General features: G+C 54.2%; 6 protein-coding genes across 6 annotated transcripts; 3 read left to right on the plus strand and 3 right to left on the minus strand.

Moving 5' to 3' along the window:
* Window positions 1–95: 95 nt before the first annotated feature.
* IUM83_05436 (U7 snRNA-associated Sm-like protein LSm10) lies at window positions 96–606 on the plus strand (the record flags this gene model as incomplete). The annotated part of the gene is made up of 3 exons (XM_067929572.1): window positions 96–290; window positions 356–457; window positions 538–606. The coding sequence occupies 3 exons, from the start codon at window positions 96–98 to the stop codon at window positions 604–606; spliced, it is 366 nt and encodes a 121-aa protein (XP_067799749.1).
* Window positions 607–647: 41 nt separating this feature from the next.
* IUM83_05437 (putative WD domain-containing protein) lies at window positions 648–4,635 on the minus strand (the record flags this gene model as incomplete). Its single annotated transcript, XM_067929573.1, has 4 exons — window positions 648–2,347; window positions 2,772–2,875; window positions 3,349–4,503; window positions 4,580–4,635. The coding sequence occupies 4 exons, from the start codon at window positions 4,633–4,635 to the stop codon at window positions 648–650; spliced, it is 3,015 nt and encodes a 1,004-aa protein (XP_067799662.1).
* Window positions 4,636–5,060: 425 nt separating this feature from the next.
* On the plus strand, window positions 5,061–6,449 carry IUM83_05438 (Eukaryotic translation initiation factor 2 subunit 3; the record flags this gene model as incomplete). Its single annotated transcript, XM_067929574.1, has 1 exon — window positions 5,061–6,449. The coding sequence occupies one exon, from the start codon at window positions 5,061–5,063 to the stop codon at window positions 6,447–6,449; it is 1,389 nt and encodes a 462-aa protein (XP_067799611.1).
* A 364-nt stretch (window positions 6,450–6,813) lies between these two features.
* On the minus strand, window positions 6,814–10,218 carry IUM83_05439 (Leucine-tRNA ligase; the record flags this gene model as incomplete). Its single annotated transcript, XM_067929575.1, has 3 exons — window positions 6,814–6,909; window positions 6,984–7,062; window positions 7,133–10,218. 3 exons carry the CDS (start codon window positions 10,216–10,218, stop codon window positions 6,814–6,816), a joined length of 3,261 nt encoding a protein of 1,086 aa, XP_067799751.1.
* A 613-nt stretch (window positions 10,219–10,831) lies between these two features.
* Window positions 10,832–15,070, plus strand: IUM83_05440 (Gamma-tubulin complex component 3; the record flags this gene model as incomplete). Its single annotated transcript, XM_067929576.1, has 17 exons — window positions 10,832–11,281; window positions 11,343–11,479; window positions 11,569–12,155; window positions 12,232–12,332; window positions 12,410–12,615; window positions 12,681–12,849; window positions 12,934–13,034; window positions 13,126–13,198; window positions 13,269–13,475; window positions 13,566–13,694; window positions 13,759–13,810; window positions 13,900–14,084; window positions 14,153–14,254; window positions 14,331–14,438; window positions 14,516–14,680; window positions 14,747–14,907; window positions 14,977–15,070. 17 exons carry the CDS (start codon window positions 10,832–10,834, stop codon window positions 15,068–15,070), a joined length of 3,027 nt encoding a protein of 1,008 aa, XP_067799487.1.
* An 82-nt stretch (window positions 15,071–15,152) lies between these two features.
* Window positions 15,153–23,971, minus strand: IUM83_05441 (uncharacterized protein; the record flags this gene model as incomplete). The annotated part of the gene is made up of 4 exons (XM_067929577.1): window positions 15,153–19,529; window positions 19,600–19,729; window positions 22,164–23,310; window positions 23,530–23,971. The coding sequence occupies 4 exons, from the start codon at window positions 23,969–23,971 to the stop codon at window positions 15,153–15,155; spliced, it is 6,096 nt and encodes a 2,031-aa protein (XP_067799486.1).
* Between the last annotated feature and the right edge of the window lie 337 nt (window positions 23,972–24,308).

Raw genomic sequence — 24,308 nt, forward strand, 5'->3', positions numbered from 1 at the left:
AACGTGGCGTGGCGCACGTAACGTCGTGTGCGGTTTGTGTGCAGGTTGCCCATTTGTGAGCAGATTGTGTGCAGGTTGCCCATTTTGGCTGCGGGATGCAGACGGCGGAGCAGCCGCCGCCGAGGAGGAAGCGCCGCAAGCCGCGCTCGCTGCTGCTGCTGCTCAAGAGCTTCGTGGGGCTGCGCGTGCGCATCGACCTCAAGAACGACTCGGTGCTGGAGGGCGTGGTGCAGGAGGTCGTGCAGGACATGGACTTCACGCTGCTGGACGCCTGCGAGACCAAGCCCAACGTGCGTCAGGCGCAGATAATTGGGCAACCAGGAGTAAAAACTTACCGAGTTGTGCGTGGATTTAGGGCACCAAGCTCATGCTGGACGAGGTCTTCGTCATGGGCAAGACCGTGCTCTACGTGCACATACCCGACCGCATCAACATCTCGCAGCACCTCCAGCAATACGTGCGTCCAATGCTTCATATCAACGTGCTGGTCTTGTAAATTTACTGACGGACTGTTGGTGTTGACGGTAATTGGTGCAGACGCGCATGCTGCGGCAGAGTGCGACGATGTATACAAGGGCGAAGCGCACGGCGCCCTCGTCGAGATAAAAATCGCTACGTAGAAGTATGGCGAAAAGATACATTGGGTACTATACAGGTGGGAGACGCTGCGTTGTCGGCGGCACGGGCTTCCGTGTGTACTGCTGCTGCTGTCGGTGCTGCGGAGAGTTGTTGGAGCCTGTCAGCGCGAACTTGAGACCTCCGCCGAGCGTCTTCTGCAGCTCGGTGAGCCGGTCTTTGAGCTGCAGGATGAGGTCTTTCTGGAACTCGGCCTCGCGCATCTTCTCCTTGCGCTCGCGCATGACCTCGCTACTGACCGACAGCTTCTTGTTGGTGGAAGTGGTCACGGTCGCGTACTTGGTCTCGCGCACCTCTTGTGTCAGCATTCGCACGTTGTGGAACTCGCGACGCAGCTCGTTCACCTGAGTGGTGAGGATTGCGTTCTCGCGCTGCAACCGGTGCAGCTCACTCTCACTGATCGCCATGCCTTTCATAATCTTCCGCTTCAGCGACTCTACCTCCTTTTCGAGGTACTCGCGTTGACGGTTGTACTCGGCCTGGGAGTTGGGCTCCTTGGCGTCGGGAGTGACGCCGTCCTCGTACTTCTTGTTAAGTGCCATGACGGCAATCTTCAAGGCCTTCTTGTTGTCCAAGAGTTGCGCACAGCCTAGCAGATCTGTCTGCACCTGACGCACTAGCGCCTTACCAAGTGCCACCTGCGCTGCTTGTAGATTCAGCTCCTTTTGCATGCCGTCCATCTTGAGCCGCAGTTCTCCAATCATTAGATCCAGCGCCGCGTTGCTCTTGTGGTATTGCTCCAATTCCGCATCCATCTCTTCAATCTGCGTCTTCATATCGGCGATTTCCTGTTCTCGCGGCTCGATCTGTCGCTTCAGCTCCTTGATCTTGTAGTCCAGCACGAATTTGAATTTCTCCAACTCCTGGTTCTTCTTCTTCAGATCGTAGATGCGTTTCTCCTTGTCTTGGATGGTCTCCTCGCGCTCCCGTATCTCCTTTTTGTGACCTTGAATGTCCTTTTCAAGACCACGAATATTCTCTGCCAACTCCTTGCCCTTTTCTTCAAGTGATCGGATCTCCTCGCGTTGGTCCTCAATATCCTTCTGCAAGGCGGAGAACTTCTTCTTCATGATACCATTTTCACCTTTTAAGCGTAGTGTCGCCTCACGTTCGTCCGACAGCTTGAGTTCGTACTTGGTTTTTAACTCCTCGACTTCAAGTTCTGCATCCTCTTCAAGCGCACGTTTTAGTGCTTCATTTGTCGCGATGAGCTCCTCCTTGGCACGAGCACACACGCCTTGCAACTCCTGCTCGCGAGCCACCTTTTGGTCGTATTCCGTTGTCATTTCCGCCAGGAATTGTGTGTGACTTTCAACAAGCAGGTGATTCTCTTCCTCAAACCGTGTGTTCTGCTCACCACGCGCTTGCTCCAGCGCTGCGTAACGCGCCTTCTCAGCTTCCACTTTTCCCTCGTAGGTCGTTTTCAGTTCTTGAACTTCGCTGCGGTGCGATGATGCCATTTCACGCATCTTCTTTTGGTACTCATTTTCCATGTCGGTTTTGTCAGTTTGCAGGTCTCCACAGCGCTGCCTATCTTGCGTCAGCTCGGCTGTAAACTTGTCGGACACTTCCTTGATTTTTTCCTTGTAGTTGAGGTCCTTCAATCGGAGCTGGTACTCGTTGTGCAGCGTTAACTCGTCCACTTTGGACTTGAGCTCATTCATCAGACGATTTTTCTCTTCCAGATCTGACTTGGTTACCAGAATCTCCTCTGCGAAGGGCAACCCGGAACCATTAGCGCCATTGCCTCCCCCTCCAACCATAGCGTTGTCGCTTCGTGCTTCCCTTGACCCGATTACACCACCACCTTGGCCACTGCTGGCGCCACTTCCGCTCCCTTTTCCGATAACGTTTACCGTCTCGAAAATGCACAATGAACCATCTTCACCAGCCGAGAAAAGAAATTGGTTGTCAAACGATAGTCGTAGACGCGATACTGGTAAGTCATGACAATGGTACTCAGTGTAAGATTGGTTTGTTGAACCTGTTGCTGCAGATGAGGTTGCTAGCGTTGATCCAGTCTGGCCAGAAGTTATGATCGAGCCTGGCGAAGTAAGAGACTGCCCCCCGCCGCTACCTAATGCAGGCGTAGGTGGTGGCCGATCTCTTTCTAGGGGAAGACGATATAATCGCACCATACCAGGACGACCTGGCTCTGCTGATCCAACGAAAAGTACTTGTTGAGAGTTTGCCAACGTTAGAGGACCTAGAGTAGATCCATGGCCACCTGTCCAATGTTCTGTCCGTGCAAGCCCAGACGCCATATCAATCTCTTTCAGCATATTGTCGGAACCTGTGACATAAGCTATGTCTCCCTCTGATGACAATGCAGCATCAATATACGAGCACCTTGCTTGCGAGTGTCCCTCGCCAACTTTTGATGCTGCACGAAGGCTCCACAGCAAAACTGTACCATCAGCTCCGCATGTAAGTAGCCTCCGATCATCAGGTTTCCACGAAATTGCAGTCACACGATTGGAATGCCCGCGCAGTACAGCTATCAATTCACCAGTGTAGGTTGCATACACATGAACAACATTGTTGTTTGCTGCTGCGAAGAATTGCCCTCCATGAGAGAACCGAACTTCACGACACCCCTTAATCGCAAATTCCCGGCACGATCGAATGTCGTCCATGAGCACGTTGAGCATGCGCAGCTTGTCAGTAAAGCCCACAACGACATGCAATCCCGAAGGATGGAAGGCAACACACAGCGCGTCTTCACGGAAGAACTTGAGAATATCGGTGGACTTGTCCAGGTAATTCCACACCCGCACAGATCGGTCCAGAGCACAGGTGACTACGAGCGGCTTTCGGATGCACGTATCCAGTCCAGTGATGTGACAGCTGCCGTTACCACTCGGTGCATGAAAGGCAGTGGAAACAAGCTCGAAATTCATGGCGTCCTCCTTCAGAATATCGGTGCTGGAAAGTGTGAGCGCGTACAATTGGTTATTTTCCAGCGAGCACACGAGCAAGTCCTCGCTTGGGCTGATGGCCAGGTCTTTGATCGTGCTCGTATCGCCTTCAATCCGGAACGTCTTCGCCTTTTTGTAGTATTCACGCGATCCTCCATCATCGCTTCGATCGTAAATCCGCACGCACCCTCCAGATCCGCCACAAACAAACCCCTTCGAGTAGCCCAGCAACGAGTTCACAAAGCTGCCGTCACCTGTCGTACCTGTCGTCGGGGGCGTCAAAATTTGGCGAAACTCAAACTGTTCAAACAGCCATAACTCGCCCGAGTCCGCCGAGGCCACAACCCGGTCATCACTGACCCACGCGTGCCGCAGAAAGTGTGCCGGTTCGCGCTTCAGCGGCGTCGCCTGCAGCCGCAGTTGCCCATCCGTAAACCTAAAGAACTTCAGCAACCCGTTGCCGCTTGCACAGATCGTGAGCGGATCGTTCGGACTGAAGTCTGCCTGGTGCACAGCGTTGCCCTGCGGCGTCGACGCCTTGACGCTGGCAAGCAGCTTGGTCTTCTCCCACAGCCAGAGCGACAGCACCCAGTCGGGCGCGCCGCCCTGCGTGATGCAGTACTTGCTGTCCCCGGAGAAGGCCACCCAGACGCACGTGTCCGCCAGCGCGTCGCTCAGCGTCAGCGTCTTGCGACGCCGCAGCGTGTTAAGATCATGGATGTGCACCACCGCCCGCTCCGCCTGCTCCGCCACAGCCACGTAGCGCTTGTTGGGCGCCACGGCCAGCGCCGTGATGCCTCTTCCCGTGGTCTCCACGCCGTGCAGGAACTGCTGCTCCTTGGACTCGAGGTTGTAGATGATGACGTTGTGGCCGCATGGATACACGAGCACGCCCTCCTCGGCGAACGCGACGTTGTTGTGCACGCCGCCCTTGAGCCCGAAGAAGTGGCTGCACCAAGACGCCAACCCTCAGTCAGTCAGTACGCGCGACCACACAACACCACACAACACCCCCCACAACGCACCGATGGACGAGCCCCGGCGCGCTACTGCCGCTGCTGTTATTGCCGCCTCCGGGCATGGGCTCCGATATTGGAGCTCCGAAGTTGAAGTGGCGGTTCGTGCGCACAAAAACCGTTACAAACACTCCACTATATTGTCGCGTGGTCCACACCAATACATATTCGACTGTACCACCCAAGTGGTACACCGGTCAGCGCCAGCAGAATTTTCCGCTGCGCTCCACCACGTGATTCCTCGCTTCCCCTTTGGCGTCCAGTGGCTCGCTAGAGGCAGAATCTTCGACCGCGTCGACCAAGGTGAGTCCCCGCGCAGCAGCAGCAGGAGGCAGGGGGGGACGCAGACGCCGCCTCACAACTCACGCGGCGTGGCGGTGCGCAAGCTGCGCCGCCTCCCCCGCAACATGCACTAGCGCTGAGTGATTCCAAGTTAATTCATTTAACGCCTTCCTTCCTTCCTTGGCCGCTGTGTGGCAGCAGAGCAAAGATGCCGGAACTCGTGCAGAAGCACCTGGCGGTGCAGGACCTGAGCAAGCTGAAGCTGGAGGAGCTGACCCCGCTCACGCCCGAGGTCATCAGTCGCCAGGCCACGATCAACATCGGCACGATCGGCCACGTCGCGCACGGCAAGTCCACGGTGGTCAAGGCCATCTCGGGCGTGCAGACCGTGCGCTTCAAGAACGAGCTGGAGCGCAACATCACCATCAAGCTGGGCTACGCCAACGCCAAGATCTACCGCGCCGAGAACGGCTCGGGCATCGGCTGCTACCGCGCGTTCGGCAGCTCCAAGCCCGACCGCTTCACGGACGAGAACGACGACAAGACGGTGTGGGTGCTGCAGCGCCACGTGTCGTTCGTGGACTGCCCCGGGCACGACATCCTCATGGCCACGATGCTCAACGGCGCCGCCGTCATGGACGCCGCGCTGCTGCTCGTCGCCGGCAACGAGGTGTGCCCGCAGCCGCAGACGTCCGAGCACCTGGCCGCCATTGAGATCATGCGCCTCCAGAACATCATCATCCTGCAGAACAAGGTGGACCTGATCAAGGAGGACGCCGCCGTGGCCCAGCACGAGCAGATCAAGAAGTTCGTGGCCGGCACGGTCGCCCACGACGCCCCCATCATCCCCATCTCGGCCGTGCTCAAGTACAACGTGGACGTCGTGTGCGAGTACATCTGCCGCAACATCCCCATCCCGAAGCGCGACTTCACGTCCAAGCCCAAGCTCATCGTCATCCGTTCGTTCGACGTCAACAAGCCCGGCGAGGACGTGGAGAACCTCAAGGGCGGTGTCGCCGGTGGCTCTATCCTCGAGGGCGTGCTGCGTGTCGGCGACGAGATCGAGGTGCGCCCCGGTATCGTTAGCAAGGACGAGGAGGGCAAGATGACCTGCGTGCCCATCTTCTCGCGCATTGTGTCGCTGTACGCGGAGAAGAACGACCTGCAGTTCGCCGTCCCCGGTGGTCTCATCGGTGTAGGAACGCACATTGACCCGACGCTCACGCGTTCGGACCGTCTGGTGGGCCAGGTGCTGGGCCTCAAGGGCAGCCTGCCGCACGTGTTCACGGAGCTGGAAATTAACTTTTACCTGCTCAAGCGTCTGCTGGGTGTCAAGACCCAGGAGGGCAGCAAGGCCTCCAAGGTGCAGAAGCTGTCGAAGGCTGAGGTGCTCATGGTGAACATTGGCTCCACGGCTACGGGTGGCAAGGTGCTGGCTGTCAAGCAGGATCTGGCCAAGATTCTGCTCACGGTTCCCGTGTGCACGCAGGAGGGAGAGAAGATCGCTATCAGTCGTCGTATTGACAAGCACTGGCGCCTCATCGGTTGGGGACAGATCCGCCGTGGCAGCCGGATCGAGATCGCCGACTCCGAATAGATACATATCCCGTCCTGCTCGCCTCTTGTCGCCGCAGAGAAGAGCAAGTCATCAAGCGCGCCAGAGGATAGGGAAACAGGAAAGGATCAGATGGAGATGGAAGAGAGAATGCGGAGTCTGCAGCTCGTGTAGTATGGTAATTCCAGTCTCATGCATTTCGTTCTCCCGTTTCACGTAATGAAGAATGCGAAGTGGAAAGAGCAGACTATTGCAAGGTACATGTATGACTAGCAGACTTGCGGCTGCTTTGTCTATCTAGCACAAGATGGATATCAAGGAAGCATGATATTTGCACCTCGACTCCACCGATCTAATGCAACTGCGGTAAATGAACAAGACCGTCGATCAACAACACCCAGCGTCCTTACTGGGCGTAGACGTAGATGGCGGGCTTGCCCGGCGATGCCGTCTCCATCTTCTTCTCATCCGCGTTGGGGATCTCCTCACCAACGTAGTAGAACTGCGTGAAAGGCAAACAAAAAAATCATTAGCAACATTGTTCTGATAAGTACCATTGTAGCAACTCCATCGTACGTCAATGTCCTGGAGGTCCAGCGACCGGCAGAGGTACAACTTGTTAGAGGCAAGCACGCTCTTCTGGTCGTACGGCATCCTGCGAGCAAACGTACACAACAAAAAGTGAGCTATCGCGGTGCATCAAGATGAAAACTGCGTAAACATACCTCAGCTCCAGAGCCTCGCGGCCGCGCAGCTCGGCCTCCGCCTTCACGAAGGCAGCGAACTGCATCACGTTCTTGGTCAACTTCTTCAGCGAGTCCTCCTTCGAGATTTCGCCCTTGAGCTGCTTCATGAAGTCAGCGGGGAACTGCTTCGTCGCATCATCGAACAGGCCGTCCATGAACACGAGCACCTTCTGCTGCCACTCCGGGAACTCCGTAGTCAGGTACACCTGAGCGTGCGTAGGCTTCTTGGCCGGCTCGGCCGGGGCAGCGCCCTTCTTGCCCTTCTTCTTGTTGCCGCTCTTAGCAAGAGCCTCACGGAAGCTGCGGGTAACCTTGTTCAGGAAGTCACCCGCACGCAGAAGTGCGTGGTCGACCTCCTCGGTGGCAGGCCAGGCGGCCACCGAGACGAAGCCCTCCTTGCCAATAGCGGTCCACATGTACTCGCAGAAGTGGGGGCAGATCGGCGAGAAAATGATGAGCTGCGACTCAATGAAGCGCATGATGACGTCGTGGTGCATCGGCACCTCGCTGCGGCTGCAAATGTCACGGTACGAGTCACGAGCGATCTGGTACTCGAAGAAGCCCGTGTGAAGACCCTCACGCCACTGAAGACGCTCGTAGAACGACGCCGTGGTGCTGATGAGGTTGTTCATCTGGTTCATGAACACCTTGTCGTTGAAGTTGAGCTCACCCGTACGCAGCGACGCCTTGTCTTCCACCGTACGCTTGATCCACTCCTCCTCCGTCGTGAGACGCAGGATGGCCATGCGGCACGTGTCCAGCGCGTAGTTAGCGTCGTCCATGCCATCACCCGCGTCAGCGCAAGCGAAACGAGTAGCATCAGCACCGAACTCAACAGCGCAGTCCTTGAGCGTAAGGAAGTTGCCCATGGACTTGGACATCTTCTTGCCGTCCACCTGCACGTGGCCGTTAGTGAAGAAGCCACGCGGCCACTTGGACGGGTCATCACGCCAGATCTCAGCGTGGTTGTACAGGCACATCGTCAAGTGGTTGCGGATCAGGTCCTTGCCGGACGCGCGCACGTCAACGGGGTACCAGTACTCGAACTCGTCACGGATCTGCTTCAGCACAGCCAGCGGGATCGTGGACTCCGTGGGCGGCGACGCCTTCAGGAAGATGTAGTCGAACACCTCCTTGGTCATCTGCTCGGGCTTAATGCCGTGCGGGCCCAGCTTGGAGCCGTCCAGGTTGGCCTGCAGGTGGTGCGCGATGGTGTAGTAGGCCATGTAGATGGTCGAGTCCGTAAGAGACTCCACCACGAACTCGGGGTCCCACGGGAGACGCGTGCCCAGGCCGGACTGACGGCACGGGGCCCACTCCTTCAGCCATCCGAGGGTCGACTTGTACTCGCCAAGCGCCACCGGGTTGTAGGCGTCGAAGGTCTCCGGGTTGCTGATGTGCTCCATCACACGCTTCTTCCAGTCCTCAGCGCCGTAGGTCAGGTACCACTGGTCCAAGTGAGCAACCACACACTCGTCGCCGCTGCGCGACATCACCAGCGACTCCGGCTCCCAGTACGGGATGGCGTTGCCAGCGTCCAGCAGCTCCTGACGCATAACAGCCTTGGCATCGCACACCTTTTGGCCCTTCTGGGAACCGACGAGGAGGACACCCTCGTAGAAACCCTTGAGGTACACGAGCTCCTTGGCCTTGGCGAGCTTGTCCTTGTCGTTCTGCGACACGATCTTGAGGTCGTTGCAAACCTTCTCGGCAGCCATGTCGCCGAAGCCCGGAATCTCGATGATAGGCACGGGCTCGTACGGCAGCACCATGTGGTCCGCAATGCCGTACTTCTCACGCAGAGCAGGCTTCTGCTTCAGGTCACGGAACGCGGCGAAGTCATCCGGCGAGTCGGACGGCACGCTCATGACCACACCCGTACCCTTGCCCATGGAGATGGTAAGCAGCGGCAGCGTGTAGATCGTGTCGTACGGCGCGTTGGGCGCCGAGAGCGGCAGGCCGAGCAGGTCCCAGCCCTTCATCTCGAGCAGGCACTCCTCCTTGCCCCAGGCGCGCGAGTACTCCTGGTGGGCCAGGTTGCGCGCGGCGCGGCGGCTCATGACGAACACGTCGTTGTCGTCGTTCATGAGGAAGGCGCCGTAGTCGCCCTCGGGCAGCACAAAGCAGTTGGTCTGGCCGTAGAGCGTCTCGGGACGTAGCGTGGCGGCGGCCAGGTACACCTTCTTGCCGCTGAGCGCAGCGAACTTCTCCGGGAACGGCTCCTGCACGCGCAGCTTGGCGAGCGTGTACTCCTGGGGGCCCACGCCCTCGCCCGAGGCGCGGTCGTGGTCCGTGCAGCTCTGTCCGTCCAGGATCGAGTAGACGCTGGGGCGCTTGCCGCGCACGATGCGGCCCTGCTCGTTGAGCTTGTTGAGCTGCCAGGTGACGAAGGCGTCGTAGAAGGGGTTGACGTCCGTGGTGATGAAGGAGCGGCGCCAGTCGATGTTCATGCCGAAGCGCTTGAGGTCGGCCATGGCGTGCGGCGGGAAGTACTGCAGCCAGTAGAGCGGGTCGTGGAACTTGGGGATCTCGTCCTCGGGGATGTGCGAGATCTTGAGGATGTCGTACTGGTGCACGACGCCGCCCGTCTTGGCGGCGGCCTTGGACTTCTTGCCGTGGGCCTTGTCCAGCGAGCCCTCGGCGCTCTTCTTGGGCCCCTGCTCCTCGTCGTCGCGCGAGAAGTCGGGCGGGTTGCCGTACGTCTCGAGCTCGCGCTTGAGCTTGTTGGCGGCGGCCTGGATGGGCATGCCCGTGCAGTGGAAGCCGAAGGGGAAGATGACGTTCTCGCCCTTGAGGCGGTGGTAGCGCGACGCGAACTCCACCTTCATGAGCGTGAACAGGTGGCCCACGTGCAGGTAGCCGTTCATGTACGGGTACGGGAACGTCACCATGTACTTGGCCTTGCTCGGGTCCGGGTCCGACTCGAAGAGCTTCACGGCGTCCCACTTGGCGATCACCTCGTGCTCCATGTCGATCAGGTGGTCGCGGCGCGCCATCTTCTTGGCGGGCGCGGCGGCGCCGTCCTCGAGCTGCACGTCCTCCATCTTGACCGTCACGTTCTCCATCGCAAGCTGCTGCGGCTCTGCTCTGCTGCTGGCTGGGCCTTCCTCTCTTCCTTCCTCGGCGGGCGTTGCGGGCCACTGAAAGATTGTGAGGGAAACTGCTGGGCGACGTCAGCGCCCAGGGGAGAGTGGCACGCCATAAATGTAGGATAGGCTGTATGGTAGGATCGGCCGCTGATTGGAGAAAAGTACTGTTGAAGTACTATTTTGGAAGATTGCATAGATGCGATGGTTATCAAGGCGAACCACAAGAAGGGTCTTGTGGTGCAGGTCGTGGGTGCGACGCGATTGTGTTTGTTTTGCTGGTCATGCTGCACTGTGAACTGCTAGGGTACTATAAACGCAAATGCGCCGCCGCTCCACTGAAGGACCTTCAACGGCGCCGCCGATCAAGCCATAACAGTGATTGCGCAAATGATACCATTTCTATGCAAACACCGAAGACAATATTAATATCAGAAGGTTGTAATACTCATATATTATATACGACTACATTGCTATTTCTAGTACTATATCACAATTTACATGTTCGATACTGCTCTACATGCGGTGACCCACATACCGTAACCCGGTTACCGTACCCCGTGTCAAGTGTATCCGTCCAGTACTGCCGCCGATGAGCTCAAGCGCGGACCGGCAGGCTGCGCGCTTGAAGCGCCGCGCCGAGCGCCTCGGCCCGCCGTCGCGCGCGCACAGCAGCTCCGTGGGCGGCACCAGCAGCACCGACAGCAGCAGCAGCAGACACAACAGCGCGATGGGCTCCCGCGACGCCTTCTCGTCGCGCGCGCGCGGCGCCAGCCTCCCGACCCACAGCGTCAACGGCGGCAGCAGCAGCAGCGACAGCCTGCGACGGCCGCCACCGGCGCCATCCGCCCACTCGTCCACGTCCGCCACCGCCGTGGCCATGAGCACGCGCCGCGGCTCCAGCGCGCGCAGCCCGCGCGACATCAACGTGCTGGTGGACAAGCTGCTGGCCAAGGTGCACGGCGCGCCGTCCGCCATCACCACGCGCCGCACGGTCGTGCGTCTGCACGACGCCGTGGCCGGCGCGGCTCCCGCCGACTCGGTGCGTGCTGCAGCCGCCGGTGCCGAGGTTTTAGCTGCTCTGACGACCTTTTGCTGCGCAGTTCTCGGTGCTGGAGAAGATCAAGCGGAAGGTCGCGGCGGACGCGCCGCAGTTCTACGCCAACTCGCAGGAGACGCTCACGAGGCTCCACGAGGTCTACTCGCGCTTCGTCAAGTTCAAGAATCTGGACAAGAAGACGTGCGGTGCAGTTTTTTTTTCTTTTTTCTTCTTCTTTTCTTCTTTTTTCATGGGTCTTGTGCTGATTTTTTTTATTTTTATGTGTTTAGTGAGGCGTTGCTGCTGCTGTATGGGTTGATGGATACGGTGCCACCGCCGCCGCCTCAATTGGAGAATGTCAATAGCTACCAGGACGTTGAGCCCATGAGCGTGGACAATTTTGGAGCGCGTGCGTCGATGCCGGGCAGCTTGGACAGCTCTGTTTCGGAGAGGAGTGGAGAGCTGGGGGCACACCATCGGTCACAGTCGATGCCTGGAGTGCCGCCTTTCACTTTTGGAGGACAAGTCGCAGCATCGCCGGTTGCAGCGGTGGACCAGGCGAAAACGGATCTGGATTCGCTCGAGGACTCGTTCAAGTTTGCTGTCGGCATCGCTCCGGTGCACAAGACAAACAGAGGGAAAGGCAGCCCTCGTACAGGCACCAGTCCTCGTACACACACAGGTGCACATTCTGGGACGGTCGCTCCAGGCCCCATGCGATCTCCCAGCGGCGCAGGCCGCTCGTCCTTCGACGTGCCGGAGGAGGTTTTGCTGCGGGACGTCCTGTATGCGTTGCAAGCCGTGGAGTCGCGGTATTTGTACTTCGACGACGCGGCTGATCGATTTCAGATCACGAGGAGTGTGGGCGTTCCGACGCGTAAGTACAGATATGCACTTCTGGTAGATTGAGCTGGATGCTTACGCTTTGATGTGTGTAATCTTTTTGTTAACAGCAATGCGCGAGCTGATTCACATGCTATGTGACCTGGGTTGGTTGTATCGGAAGATTTCGGAGTACATCAAGCAGCACCGCGAAGAGTTAGCGTTTGGCCTGGTTGGTTCCTTTGTTCTTATCGAGGAGTTTTATAATAAAGGCAACAACTTACCCTTCGTATTTTGTTGCGAACGTAGGTGGGCCAAAGCTTTTGTCATGTGCTCAACACCGTGCTGACGGATTATTTCCGCCTGATAGCAGTCCTGACGTCTCAGATCGATGAAGATGCCGAAACAAGGCAGCCACATGAACGGGCACTTAGTAGCCTTACTTTGCGGACTTTGATCGTATGGATTCAGGACCCACTAGATAAAATGCGCTTAATGGCTCGTCTAATCGACAGGTAAACAGGGCTGTTCAGAGGTGCTGCTAAAACATTCTGCAACTAATTCTCATGTGTTACCGTAGTGTCGAAGGCCTTCGGGGTGGCGCGCTTGCATCAGGTATTCACTCGCACGTGTTGCACGGTGATCCAGATGTGTCGCAGTCGGTCCAAAGCGTGATGAAGCGAATTGCTGCTCCAATCATTCGCATGATTAAACGCTGGGTTTTTGAAGGAGAGCTCGAGGATGTACACGTAGGTTAACCTTGTGTTCACACTACTTGTATGTCCTCATAAGGATCTAAGTACCCCCTCTATGCTTTGTCCTTGGATTCACAGGGTGAGTTTTTCGTTGTGGCAGATTCGACAGTGAGTGACGACCAATTCTGGGCCAAGAAATACACTCTGAACCGGAAGATGGTGCCAACTTTCATCTCGATGTACGTTCTTTTATTTGCTTGACGAATGCGTTTATAATGATGCATCACTAACACGATCTGCCTCACTGTTGCTTCGTTTGCGTGAAAATAGTGAGCTCGCGAGGAAAATTCTGATCATTGGAAAAAGTATCAACTTCATTCGCCAGTGCTGCGGAAATGCTGATGTACGTGAATTTTAGGTATTGTAGTTTAAAGTCGCCCCTTTTGCTCATAGATGTGTTCGGTTTTATGCAGTGGGTCATGGATGCTGCGCACGAAGGCTCCGTGATTGGAATGGATGCCGAAGATGAAGGGGCTAATTTTGCGGAGCTCAAGCGTCTCGAGACAATGATTGAGAATGTGTCGAACTCTACGAACGAGTACCTGATTCGCACGCTGATGGAGAAGTATCGACTTCTGGATCACTGCCAAGCATTGAAACGCTATCTGTTGCTCGGACAGGTTTGGTGTGGCTGTAAAATATTGGTTCCTTCTCCAGTCTAATGATACAACTGTGGCTTCACATGTCCTACTACGGCGATTGCCTTACAGGGAGACTTTATCCAGTACCTGATGGACCTCTTGGGGCCAGAGTTGTCCAAGAGAGGATCGCAAGTGTATCGGCATACGCTTACGAACGTGCTCGAAACCGCGTTAAATGCTTCCAATGCGAAGTTTGAGGTAAGGATCATTTTGCAGAAGCTTTTACTGAGCTGTTCTTGACCCTGGCACACTTTGATTTTAGCCAGCGGACATCTTAGGACGTCTAGATGTTGAACTGCTTCAAGGGTCCTCGGGTGAGTATTGTCCTGTATTTGTACTGCAGAAGAACGGTGCATATATAACGGAATGATTTTGTGCCCTTTGCGAACAAACTGTTGTGCAGCTGACACTGGATGGGACATCTTCAGCTTGCATTATAATTTGCAAGCGCCAGTGAATAGCGTTATTCCTGCCTCCTCGATGCTCCAGTACCAGCAAATCTTTGACTTCTTGTGGCGACTCAAGCGAGTAGAGCACTCGTTGTCTGCGTCATGGACAAAGGACATGAATCTCGGACATGAGGTTCAGGTACGGCTGACTGGTATTGCTATTTGCGACTGTGCTTTAACCTTCACGATCTTCTGTGCAAATTGCAGGGATGTGTACCAGGGATTCGACCTGTTTTGCATAGGAGTCAGCTGGTGCGATCTGAGATGATCCACTTTAGCACCAATCTTTTGAACTACATGATGTTTGAGGTAATACTGTCGAGCACAGCTAATTGCCAATGGGTTTTCTGATACTCACTTCAATGCCTATGCCTGGCTGTTATAGGTTCTCGAAATTGCCTGGCACAAGCTGGTGAAGGATCTGAACGCCGCAAAAGACTTGGACGAGCTAATCGAAAGCCACGCAGCATACATAATCTCCATCAAGAAGAATGTAAGAAATGGAATGTTTCCTTCATCATGAGATCGATGGCATAAAAGGCTGACGGTTGAATTCGTGTATGTTTCTAGGGCTTCATGATGAAGGAGTCGAGAGAGCTTCTGAAACAGCTGAAGCTCATTTTTGCAACCATCATCAGATTTTGCAAGGCACAAGAAAACTTATACACAACTGCTATGCATGCTAAGCAAGTGGAAGGAATGCGTCAGCAGCTAATTGGGCGCCGAGAGCTTGATGTACGCTATCATGTTTCTCTTCTAGCTCAAGTTGTCTTGTTAGGAACTAACTGGCGTGTTTTGAAGGGGTCGTGGGGAATACCAGAGGAAGACGAGTACAGCGTGCAATCAGAGCAAGATACGTTCGGGGCCAACTCAAAGATTTTACGCCAAATTGAAGAGATTTCAGAGGAGTACAGTAACCAATTCCTGGAGCTCCTCGAAATTGTCAAGCAGAACTCCACTCGGTACGCAGCGCTGGTTGTTACGTGTCTCTTCTTGGGCTAATACGTTAAAATGGGTCTGATTACGTGCAGAGGTTCACAAAGCCTGTCATTCTTGATGTCGCGCTTTGATTTCAACGAGTTTTACCTCAAGAAGGTCACCCCTCCGATGGACGCAGATGAATGAACGGTTAAGGTGACAGTAACAACTTGTTTCGAAGTATTCGTTACCTCAAGCGTTTGTTAGCAATTGTCTTTCATCAACTGTGTTAATCCAGGAGATCTCTTAAGAAGTAGCAGAGTTCGTTGTCGGCAACGTTGACGCCCTTGTTGATGGAAAATAGATCTTCTAGGCGACGAACCATATCCAGCGTACAACTGACAGATATCGAGTTTCTGAACGTATCTTGCACACTTTGGTTCGAGAAATCTACCGCTCCCAAAGTATCGTTCACATTGTCTTGGCTGCCGTCGCCACTCGAAGGCTCAACTCCACGGAAAAGCTGTTGAATTTGACACAATAGCGAGCGAAGAATTGTCGGGAAAGCGTTGCGATCAATGAGGAGTGAGTCTTCATCTTCCATCTGAGTTCGCAATTTGCTTAGAGCTGTTTTCAAGTGTTGTACCGCCTGTCGATCCACATTGCCCCTCTTGCTGAGCAAAGGAGAAGCTGCAAACTTCTCCATCCGGGCAATTGCGTCGGCGTTGCCCGCAGCGGGTGAGTCTTCAGCAATGGACGCTTTGGTTGTGCCAAGCGTGAAGTAAAACGTTAGCTTGTCGTTGCGCGCGGTGTCACCGACTCGTGAAGAAAGCACGGGGGCGAGGTCTTGTCCCCAAAGAGCACATACCATTCCAGCGCGGATTTCAGGATCAGAGGAAGGGACAGCAGGGAGATCCATCAAACAAGCAATACGCGAGTATGTCGAGTGATGTTGCACCAAAAAGGAGTGAAGAAGAACGCACGTGTCCTGAAGCGCTGTGGTGCTAACCGGGAGAATGTGTTGCATACGCAGCAGACGCACAAAGTAGTTGACAATTGCAGCTACATCGGGAGCTTTGCTGTTCGTCAGTGGTGGGGCGGAGGCGTCCACTTTTGCGTCGGTCTGGGCATTGATGGAAGCAGAAACTGATGCCGGCAGTTTCTCCACGGATGTGATAGTGCCATTCTGCAATTCAAGTGTGTCGAAGAGCACTGCCTCGTGCTTTTGAACTTCCAACGCCAGATTCAAGTAGTGAAATGCTGCTTGAACGTGCGTGTCTTCGTTACCCGGAACCAGCTTCAGACCAAACAGATCAACCAGCTCAATTAGGGCCAACCGTACCAACTGGCGATCATACACTTCTTCAATCGACGACTTGATGCTCCCTGTGAAAGCTTCGACGCATTCTTCAAACCGCTGTTCCAGATTTTTCTCGCCATGTACCGGTGACACAGATGCAGATGAATCGATCTTGGTCACGGTTCCGTACAACTTTTTCGAGAGCAACACCCCCTTCAATAGCAGAAGTCGCGCTTTGACTATTGACATCCGTTGCGTAGTGTGGTCAAGAGCTCGAATACCATTTTCAACGGAGCGTAGGGCCCTCTCCTGACGCGCTTGTACGCTCTCGCTGTCACAGTTCAGAGGAGACTCGAGTAGCACCTGCGCTAAATCAGCGTGGACCTGAACGAAGTCGGGAATTCCAGGTCGATACAAGTTGAGCCTCTCTAAAGACTGCGGGTGATCAGAACTAACACCGATCCAGCCGTCATGTTCTAGCAAGGCATCCAGCACATGTTCAGCTTCACTCAGCCGTTCGTTGACTGCGTGCAGTGCGACCGGCTGGGATGACAAGAGCGCTTTTGATCGAAGAAGCGAACTCAGCGCTTGCAGGGTGTGGACATACGTGAGCGAAGCAGACGTATGGTAAGCCAAAGCTTCTTGTCGCAAAACGAAGAGTTTGCTTTCGGTCTTTTCACGCTCACCGAGGAAAACTTCGGTCTGCAATCTCAATGACTCGAGATGTTGTCGGAGGTGCTCTTCGCCAGTGGTTTTTGCTTCTTCAATTGCAACCTCGGCAGCCTCAAAGGCAGCGCGATGGTTTGTCTGGGCAAGCGAACAAGCGACGGTTTGAGCTCGACATTTGGCAACAAATGTACCGCGAGCAAGCACCAGCGAGAACTTCAACTTCTGGTCGAGTTCCAAGTGCAATTGGTGTTCAGGGTCGCTAGGGATCGCGTTGTATTCGCTGATGGCATCCATCGTGCTTGACCTGGAAGCACCCCACTCGCCTTCATAAAAAGCAAGGTAACTCAACTGCAGGTGAATGTCAGCTCGGATGCGGTGAAGCTGAAGCTGTTCCCACGAAAACCTCTGTGCTGGATGCTCTGTATCAGTGTCTCCATCAGTTGGGTCAGTTCCATTGTTTCTGGGGGTTTGAGCTGGAGGAATCGACGTCTCACTGGGTTTAATGAGCAATAGCATCGATTGGGCTAACTTCTTGGCTGCAGAGCGAGTTATCGCTGTGTCACGGTCGTATCGGCTCTCGTGGCGAGCTAATCCGACAGCTAGGTGCAAAATCACCACTAAAATGTGCCCCACCAGAGCTTCGTGATAATACCTTTTCAGGTCTGACAGCGCTTGCTCCGCGTTAAGCGAGATCAACCAGTTCAAGGCGGCTCGATTACTTTCGTCCAGAATGGGTTTGCTGTCGTGGAAAATGAGAGTATCCAACTCTGGTACACCGCTGTTACTGCGGGGCGTAGCCCCACCGCGCATCAACTTCATAACAACTTGGAATGCTTCTTGGAAACGCCCACATTGGACAAGTGCTTCGACACGAAACCTGCGAGCGTTTGCGACGTGATTTGCATCCTCAAGGCAGTACTCCGCCACGTACTCATACCCAGTGATGATGGGCATCGCAGTGGCAGCATACTGCTGTCCGTACAGGAGCAGCACTTCTGGAACCAGCACCAGCATGATACCAAGCATGAACGGGGAGACTCGGTCGGGGTCTGTCAGAAGTTTTCGTCCTGGCCAGAACTGTCCAAGCATCCGATACGAACCAAACAGGAAGCATTTGGTCGGGTGAGGCAGCGAGCAGCCGTAGAATTGCGTGAAGATAGCTGCTGCCATCAACGCGTAGTCGATCGCTTTGTGCAGTTTGTCGCCGGATGAAAGCATGACCAACTTCGAGAGTACGCAACAGCATTGCATGCCCACCCAGAGTTCGTCCCCAGCAATGTTATCCTTGTTCGCACTTTCAAGAAACTGGTCAGCAGACGGAGTTAGGACGTCTCGCCACGACGCTCCGACGTTAAGTGTGCTGAAGGCATTATCCAGCGACTCGAGCCAACTCTTGATAGCTGACTTTACATCTCCACAGGCCAGGTGGAAGTCTCCTGCTTCTTGTAGCGCCTGGCAAACTATTCGCTTTTGGCGTTTTTGCCGCGATAGAATCACACAACGGTTGTAAGAAGCCACGATCTGCCGTCGAAGTGCTAGCAGTTTATCTTGATGACGATGAGCGTTGACCACATCAGCAGTGCGCTTATCCAGACAACGATACTTTTCAACAAGCTCGTGGCAGGTGTTTAGCGCTTGATGGCTCTTGTTGATGGCGTTCGATAGTTCGTCGTAGATGTCCGAGAGATCAGCCAGTTTTTCCCGTTCAAGGTCTCGATCAGCGGTGAGTTCTTGAATATGTTGTTCCATTACCTGCTTGTTGGCTCGGAACGTGATCTCCTCGGGCGAAAGCACTTCTTCCACTACAAGTCGCGATTTTTTCTTTTTCTTTTTTGCTTCTTGCTCCTGGAATGCGGTGATGTAGGCGTTCAACTCCTCTTGTGCTGTTGTCAAGAGTACTTCCTTGTGATTCACGATCTGCTGCTGCGCATAAATCAAGATGGGGAAGTTCTGTTCGGAGAATCGACTGCCCTCGGCGCTGCTGCCGCACAAGGAGTGATATCTGCTTCCTTTCTGCACGATGCTTTTCCAGTCCTGGAACGAGCAAAACACTCGCAAGCAGTACGCCATGAGCTGCGTAAACCAAGTTTGGTCAACGTTCAGTGCGCTAGTTGCAGCGTACACCACGGTCGAGAGCGCCATTGATTGTTCAGTCGAGGCAGGAGCTGGCGAGTTTGATGTTGTAAGGGGCACAACAGTCGTGGATGCTGCCTTTTGATCTTGAGATCCATTCATCACGGTGTCCATCATATCCAGCAATGCGTCAATGCAAGTGGAAAGCTGCTCAAGCCTCATACTTGACGTGCCAATTCGACTTGGCGCGACCCACGCTAACCAAATTGCGTTCCAAAGCTGTTGGGACACAGCTTGAAGTCCTTGCCAGCAACTGGCTAGCCGGAACAGCTTGCAGCACCCCGCAGTCTTTTCCAATAGCTCACCAAAAAGTCGGTCAACTTCGCTCACCTCTGATGCGTCACTTGGATCAGCCTGGGCTGTGAGTGTCTCTTGATCTTCGGTGGGTTTGTTTTCTTGGGGTGTGCTCGCTTCGAATATGTTGCTGGGTTTGGCTGCGTCGCTTGCTGCGTCTTCGTCATTGTTGTCAGCGTGGAGCAAGTCGTACGTGCAGTCCTCCGTATTTGGGCCATTTGCTGTATCAACTTCCTCAATTGTGGCGCAAAGTTTAGCGATCTTCCGGTACTGTGGACAGATCCAAAAGATTAGATTCACCCGTGAACAATATCTCGAGACAATCCGATGAATAGCTTACCAGTAGCATCGACTGAATGAAGAACAACTCACCGCACCACCGATACAAGTACTCGTCGTCAGTTCCGGTTAGTGCATCTGGGGCCGTTCTTTCGGTCTCGGGGATCTCACTCTCTTGGTCAGGCCGAGAACTGAGTATGTTAGTTTCATCCGCAACAGCGACGCCCCTAAGCTCTGGCAGAAGTGCTCCACCGCCAAGCGAATCAAGGGTAGCTCGAAACTGGTTGCTTATGTCTCCTGCCACCTTGAGCGCTGAGAGGAGCTTGTCCATTTGAGACGTTTCACTTGCTCCAGATCCTAGTACTGCGCCACAAACTTTGCTCGCAAACTCGATGGTTCGACGGTCTGAAGAGCTGTGCTGCTCAAGCGTGGCAAAAACTTTTGTAAGGTCATTCCCGGAAGCATGGAGGAGCCCAGTTAAGCTCTGCATCGACCTTGATTCTCCTTTATCCGTCTCGCCAGCACTTCTCGGAGTGGCTTGTGGTGTATTACTCTGGCTTTTGTCCTTGGGGGCAGCAGTTGCAGTTCCTTTCGCCCCGCGAGGAGTAGGTGCAGAAGCTGCTGGGGCCGCAGGAGTAGATACATCTGGCGCTGCCGAGAGTAAGTTGCTGGCCAATTTGAACAGAGCCACAACTTCGCACAAACTGTCGTCCTCTTCACTATGCACTACGCTGCCAGAACGATTCTGCTCCGATTGCGTGTGGCTTTGAGCGCCCCCAACGATGAGTGGAATAATGACCCGAGAGATGTCATTGTGCGCTTCTTGCGCGATTCGGAACAGCTCGAATCCTACACGCGCACAAATGTTGCGAGTGTCGCCGTCCCATTTCTCGCTTGGAATCACGTGAAGTGCCTGTGTAGCATCAATATGAAGCAGTGAGAATCAGAAGCCCAGCATTTATGCAGGTAAGTTAGCTTACCTGGTAGAACGTCACGAGTGCGGTGAATGTTAAGCCATCGCAACTACCTTTCAAGTGTAGCAAAGGCAGCAAGAGGCGGTATCCTTTGAAGCACAACACACGAATCGCTTCCAGGTTGTCTGTTGCGCAGGCGATCTCAACGGCCATGGAGATTTTACGACTATCTTCGAGTGCCTTTGTCTGTGTCATTGTCAATGACTGAGCGTCCGCGTCGGATGTTGTGATAAGCTTGCCTCCTCGTTCCAGATCACCAGGGTCATCGTGACACAAAACGAGTAGAGCTTGAATGCAGAGGTTTAGTATTGGTATGGGAAACTGGGCCACAGTGTCGCGCTTTAGAGCTTGTCTGTAAAATGGATTTGACATCCAAGAAGGTCGTCCAGCACACACATGCGAAACTACAGCGTTATACAGGTAGTGTGCAGCCTTGTTGGCTCGGCCTGCAAGCTGAGTGTCGTAGCAAGCCTTGGCGAGATACCCATAGCACATTGGCAACGGCACAGGATTGAGCGCTACCACCGGTTCCGAAGTTTCACCAATGGAGTTGATAACTTCGTGCTTGCTGTCGAAAGCTGCTACAGCGAAGACGTAGCTTTCGTTGGGCAGCAGGCCTGAAATCGTCACGTCCAAATGCGGAGGGTACACGGGGGCTGCAGTTCCTGTTAGGTGATTGCTGTTGAGCGAAACTGCGGTGCCCACCCCCGTGGCCTTTGCAAATACCATGTAATACTCCACACCCCGCTTCCGAAAGGCTGGCAACGATGGACGAAACTCCACTACTTGCACCGTGATTGCCGAACTTGATCTAGAGATTACGATAGGTGCAAGAGGAACGACTGACTCTGCAGCTTCCGGATTCCGCGCGGAAGCTGAAGCTAATTGTCGGTAAAGCCTCTCCTCTTGCTGTTCTACTTGCAGTAGTAGCTGCATACTCTCGTCTGCGATTGCAAGGCGCTCCTTCAACAACTTCTGCGGATGAACAAGGCGCTGAATATTCAAAAGAACTTTTGCATAGCCATTTTGGTCGCATTCTTCGGCGAGCTTGATCTCGGCAGCAGATAGCACGCTGTTTGCTTGAATGGGGATCCCAGCTGTGCCGATTGGGGCTGTGGAGTTGGTTTGAGGAAGGACATCTACCATCGAGGCTGCCTGAAGCTCCAGGCGGTACGAAAGCAGCATTAAGTCAACTTGAACACAGCACAAATCTTGATGTAAACCACCAAATTGAGACCCTGTGCCACGCACCCCAACGCGATCTCGTGGGTGAGCTCCATCGTCGGGGGCTTTATTTACTTGATTTGAGCCGCTCGAATCAACGATTGAGCAAGAGAATGAGAATCTGGAAATTGGCTCCGTAGCTCCTGGATCAGCTTCTCTGTCAACGATCGAGTGAAAGTGCGAAGTGAAGTTTACTAACTCGCTCCGACGTGAATTGATTCGCTCAAGGCATTGGCGCACCACTTGACTGCCTCTGCGTGCTTTCCCTCGGATCGACAAAAGCGTAGCCAAACGCAAGCAAACATGTCCGTGAAGCAATAGGTCTTCAAACTTCACGGCGGTGAACGTGAAGTGGATTGTCAGTAGTAATTCACACGTGAGACGCACGAATGACCTTGACATTTGAGGAGGATCGGTGGCATCCAACTCTTTCAGCATTGGAATCGCAAATTCACGCCACATTTGCAGCGCCACAGATGTCATCAACTCTTGGTTCGTACGCGAGATGGTGCCGTCGCCATGGAAGGCGCAGTCCTGCATGGCTTTAGACAATCGTACAAGAACTTTAGTCGCCGGAATTGCTCCGCCGGACACAGGCAGTTGTTGTCGTGGGTTGGTGCTCGATTCCAGGCGCTCGTCTTCTGAAAGAGATTCCCACGACAGCCAGGATTGCTGAATCTCATGAAGCGCCTCGAACAGCTCAAGCAAGCAGCTAATTATCGCGGCATCTCTCTCAAGTAAACTATCTGAGGTAGATTTTAGTCGTGCATTTGCACTTTGAATGAGCAGAATCATTTGATCATCGGGTTGTCCTAGTTGGAAGCAGTGTCGAATAGCAGCCAAGTGGAACGATATTGGGAAAACGGTTTTGTCTAGCGTTGACTGCGACAACAGTTCTTCTCCTTCGACCAAAGGCTTCAGCATGGGAGTCGTGATTTCCATGACGAACGCAAGCAGCTCCGACTGTGTCTCGTTCGTTGGCGGGTGGGGTGTGGAGGGTATCAGCACGAATGTACCTTGTCCGCCCTGCTTCTGCTTCGTTTCACGTGCCAAGCTCTCCATGGCATCAATAGCAGCTCGCATCTGGTCACGAACCGCGGGGAACGCTGCCTCGATCGTGCTTCTTGTGAATGGCTGGTGGCCTGCTGCAGCTTTCACTCGTGCCGCTAGCATAGCTGACGTGGTCTCAGCCTGGGTTAGTATTCGCTGTACTTCCACGGGCAAAGGTACGTCAAGCTCTTCCTCCTTGCGCAACCGCTGGACGACTTGTTGCAGGTAGGCCGCACAAGCCACGGCGGATTTGAGGTGCTGATCAGCTTTCGTCGTCTCTTTCAACGCCAAATCCTCATAGCAGTCGCAAATGGCTGAACCAAGTTGCAAACGCCACATGATGTACTTTGTCGTCGACAGCGCCACCGCAGATCCCATGGCCAGCAGACTCCACTTCAAATACGCGACGACTTCTTTTGAAAATCCCAACGCTTGAAGAGGCTTTGTAATGGAATAAATGAGCACAGAGCCATTAAGCGTCAACCACGAGAACTGCCCTGAGTGCTGCTGTTCCATAGTCACCGCTGTCTCCATTCCCAATCGCAGAAATGTCAACGCCTCTATCATTTTTTCAAGCCTTCCGGCATGTTTGACGAATCCATCGGACCGCTTTTGAACATGAAAGCAGCACATGGCCGCACCAAAAAGCGATCGGACGTACGCTTGGCCCTCAAGAAGACTCCGCTGCTTTTGCATTGGTGACGACGCAGCAAGGATACGTTCAAGAATACCTTGGGACCTACTGTCGCCGGATTCTTCCGGTGTTTTGTCCTTCATCTCGTCCAGTACAAGCACCTTTTCGTAGAAGAACATCGAGGCAGCTCGAAATTCCTGAGCATGGTAAAACTTGTCACCAAACACAAGAAGCAGTTCAGTTTTCTTTGCTGTGTTGATCTGTTCGGGAGTTGCTCGCATCAACCTGTCCACCAGAGGAGTCAACTTCTGAGCGACGTCACCAAAGAACGCCACTTCTTGACGTGCATTGACAACATCTTCTGGTGAGCCACCAAAGCTTTCAGAGGTCAACTCCTTGGATTGTTTTTCGCGTGTGTGCTGCAATACCGCAGTAAATTCGCGCGTGAACTGCTCCGCCACGATATCCGCGTCTGGTGCTCCATCTTCAGGTGATGAAGCTTTCGGGGCATTGTCCGACTCAATTCGGATCCGTGTCCCGACCTTCGACATCTAATCGCCTGCACCACCACCGATGCAGAGATGGACACGAATGGGCTTGGATCTACGACGTCGAGAAACGATATGACACGGATCTTCCTCTGCTAGTCGCGTAATGAAGGGTCGGTGGTAGGAGCGACTGTAGCCGAAAAGCGTTGAGATGTCGAAGCCGACGGCGTTAGCGGCGTTTGCAGCTAAGCAACAACGCGTTGAACTACTCGATGGTCTTAGCAAGGATGAAACAGGAGGTTCACCGAGTAGAAGTCTCGCGCAAGTGAAGGTTCTGTCATTGAAGGCACTTAAGGATGATGTTGGTGGGAACCGAAATCAGCTCAAGGGTCTAAATCCT

Source organism: Phytophthora cinnamomi (genome assembly GCF_018691715.1).
Source record: "Phytophthora cinnamomi strain GKB4 chromosome Unknown Contig4, whole genome shotgun sequence".
NCBI classification, from domain to species: domain Eukaryota; phylum Oomycota; class Peronosporomycetes; order Peronosporales; family Peronosporaceae; genus Phytophthora; species Phytophthora cinnamomi.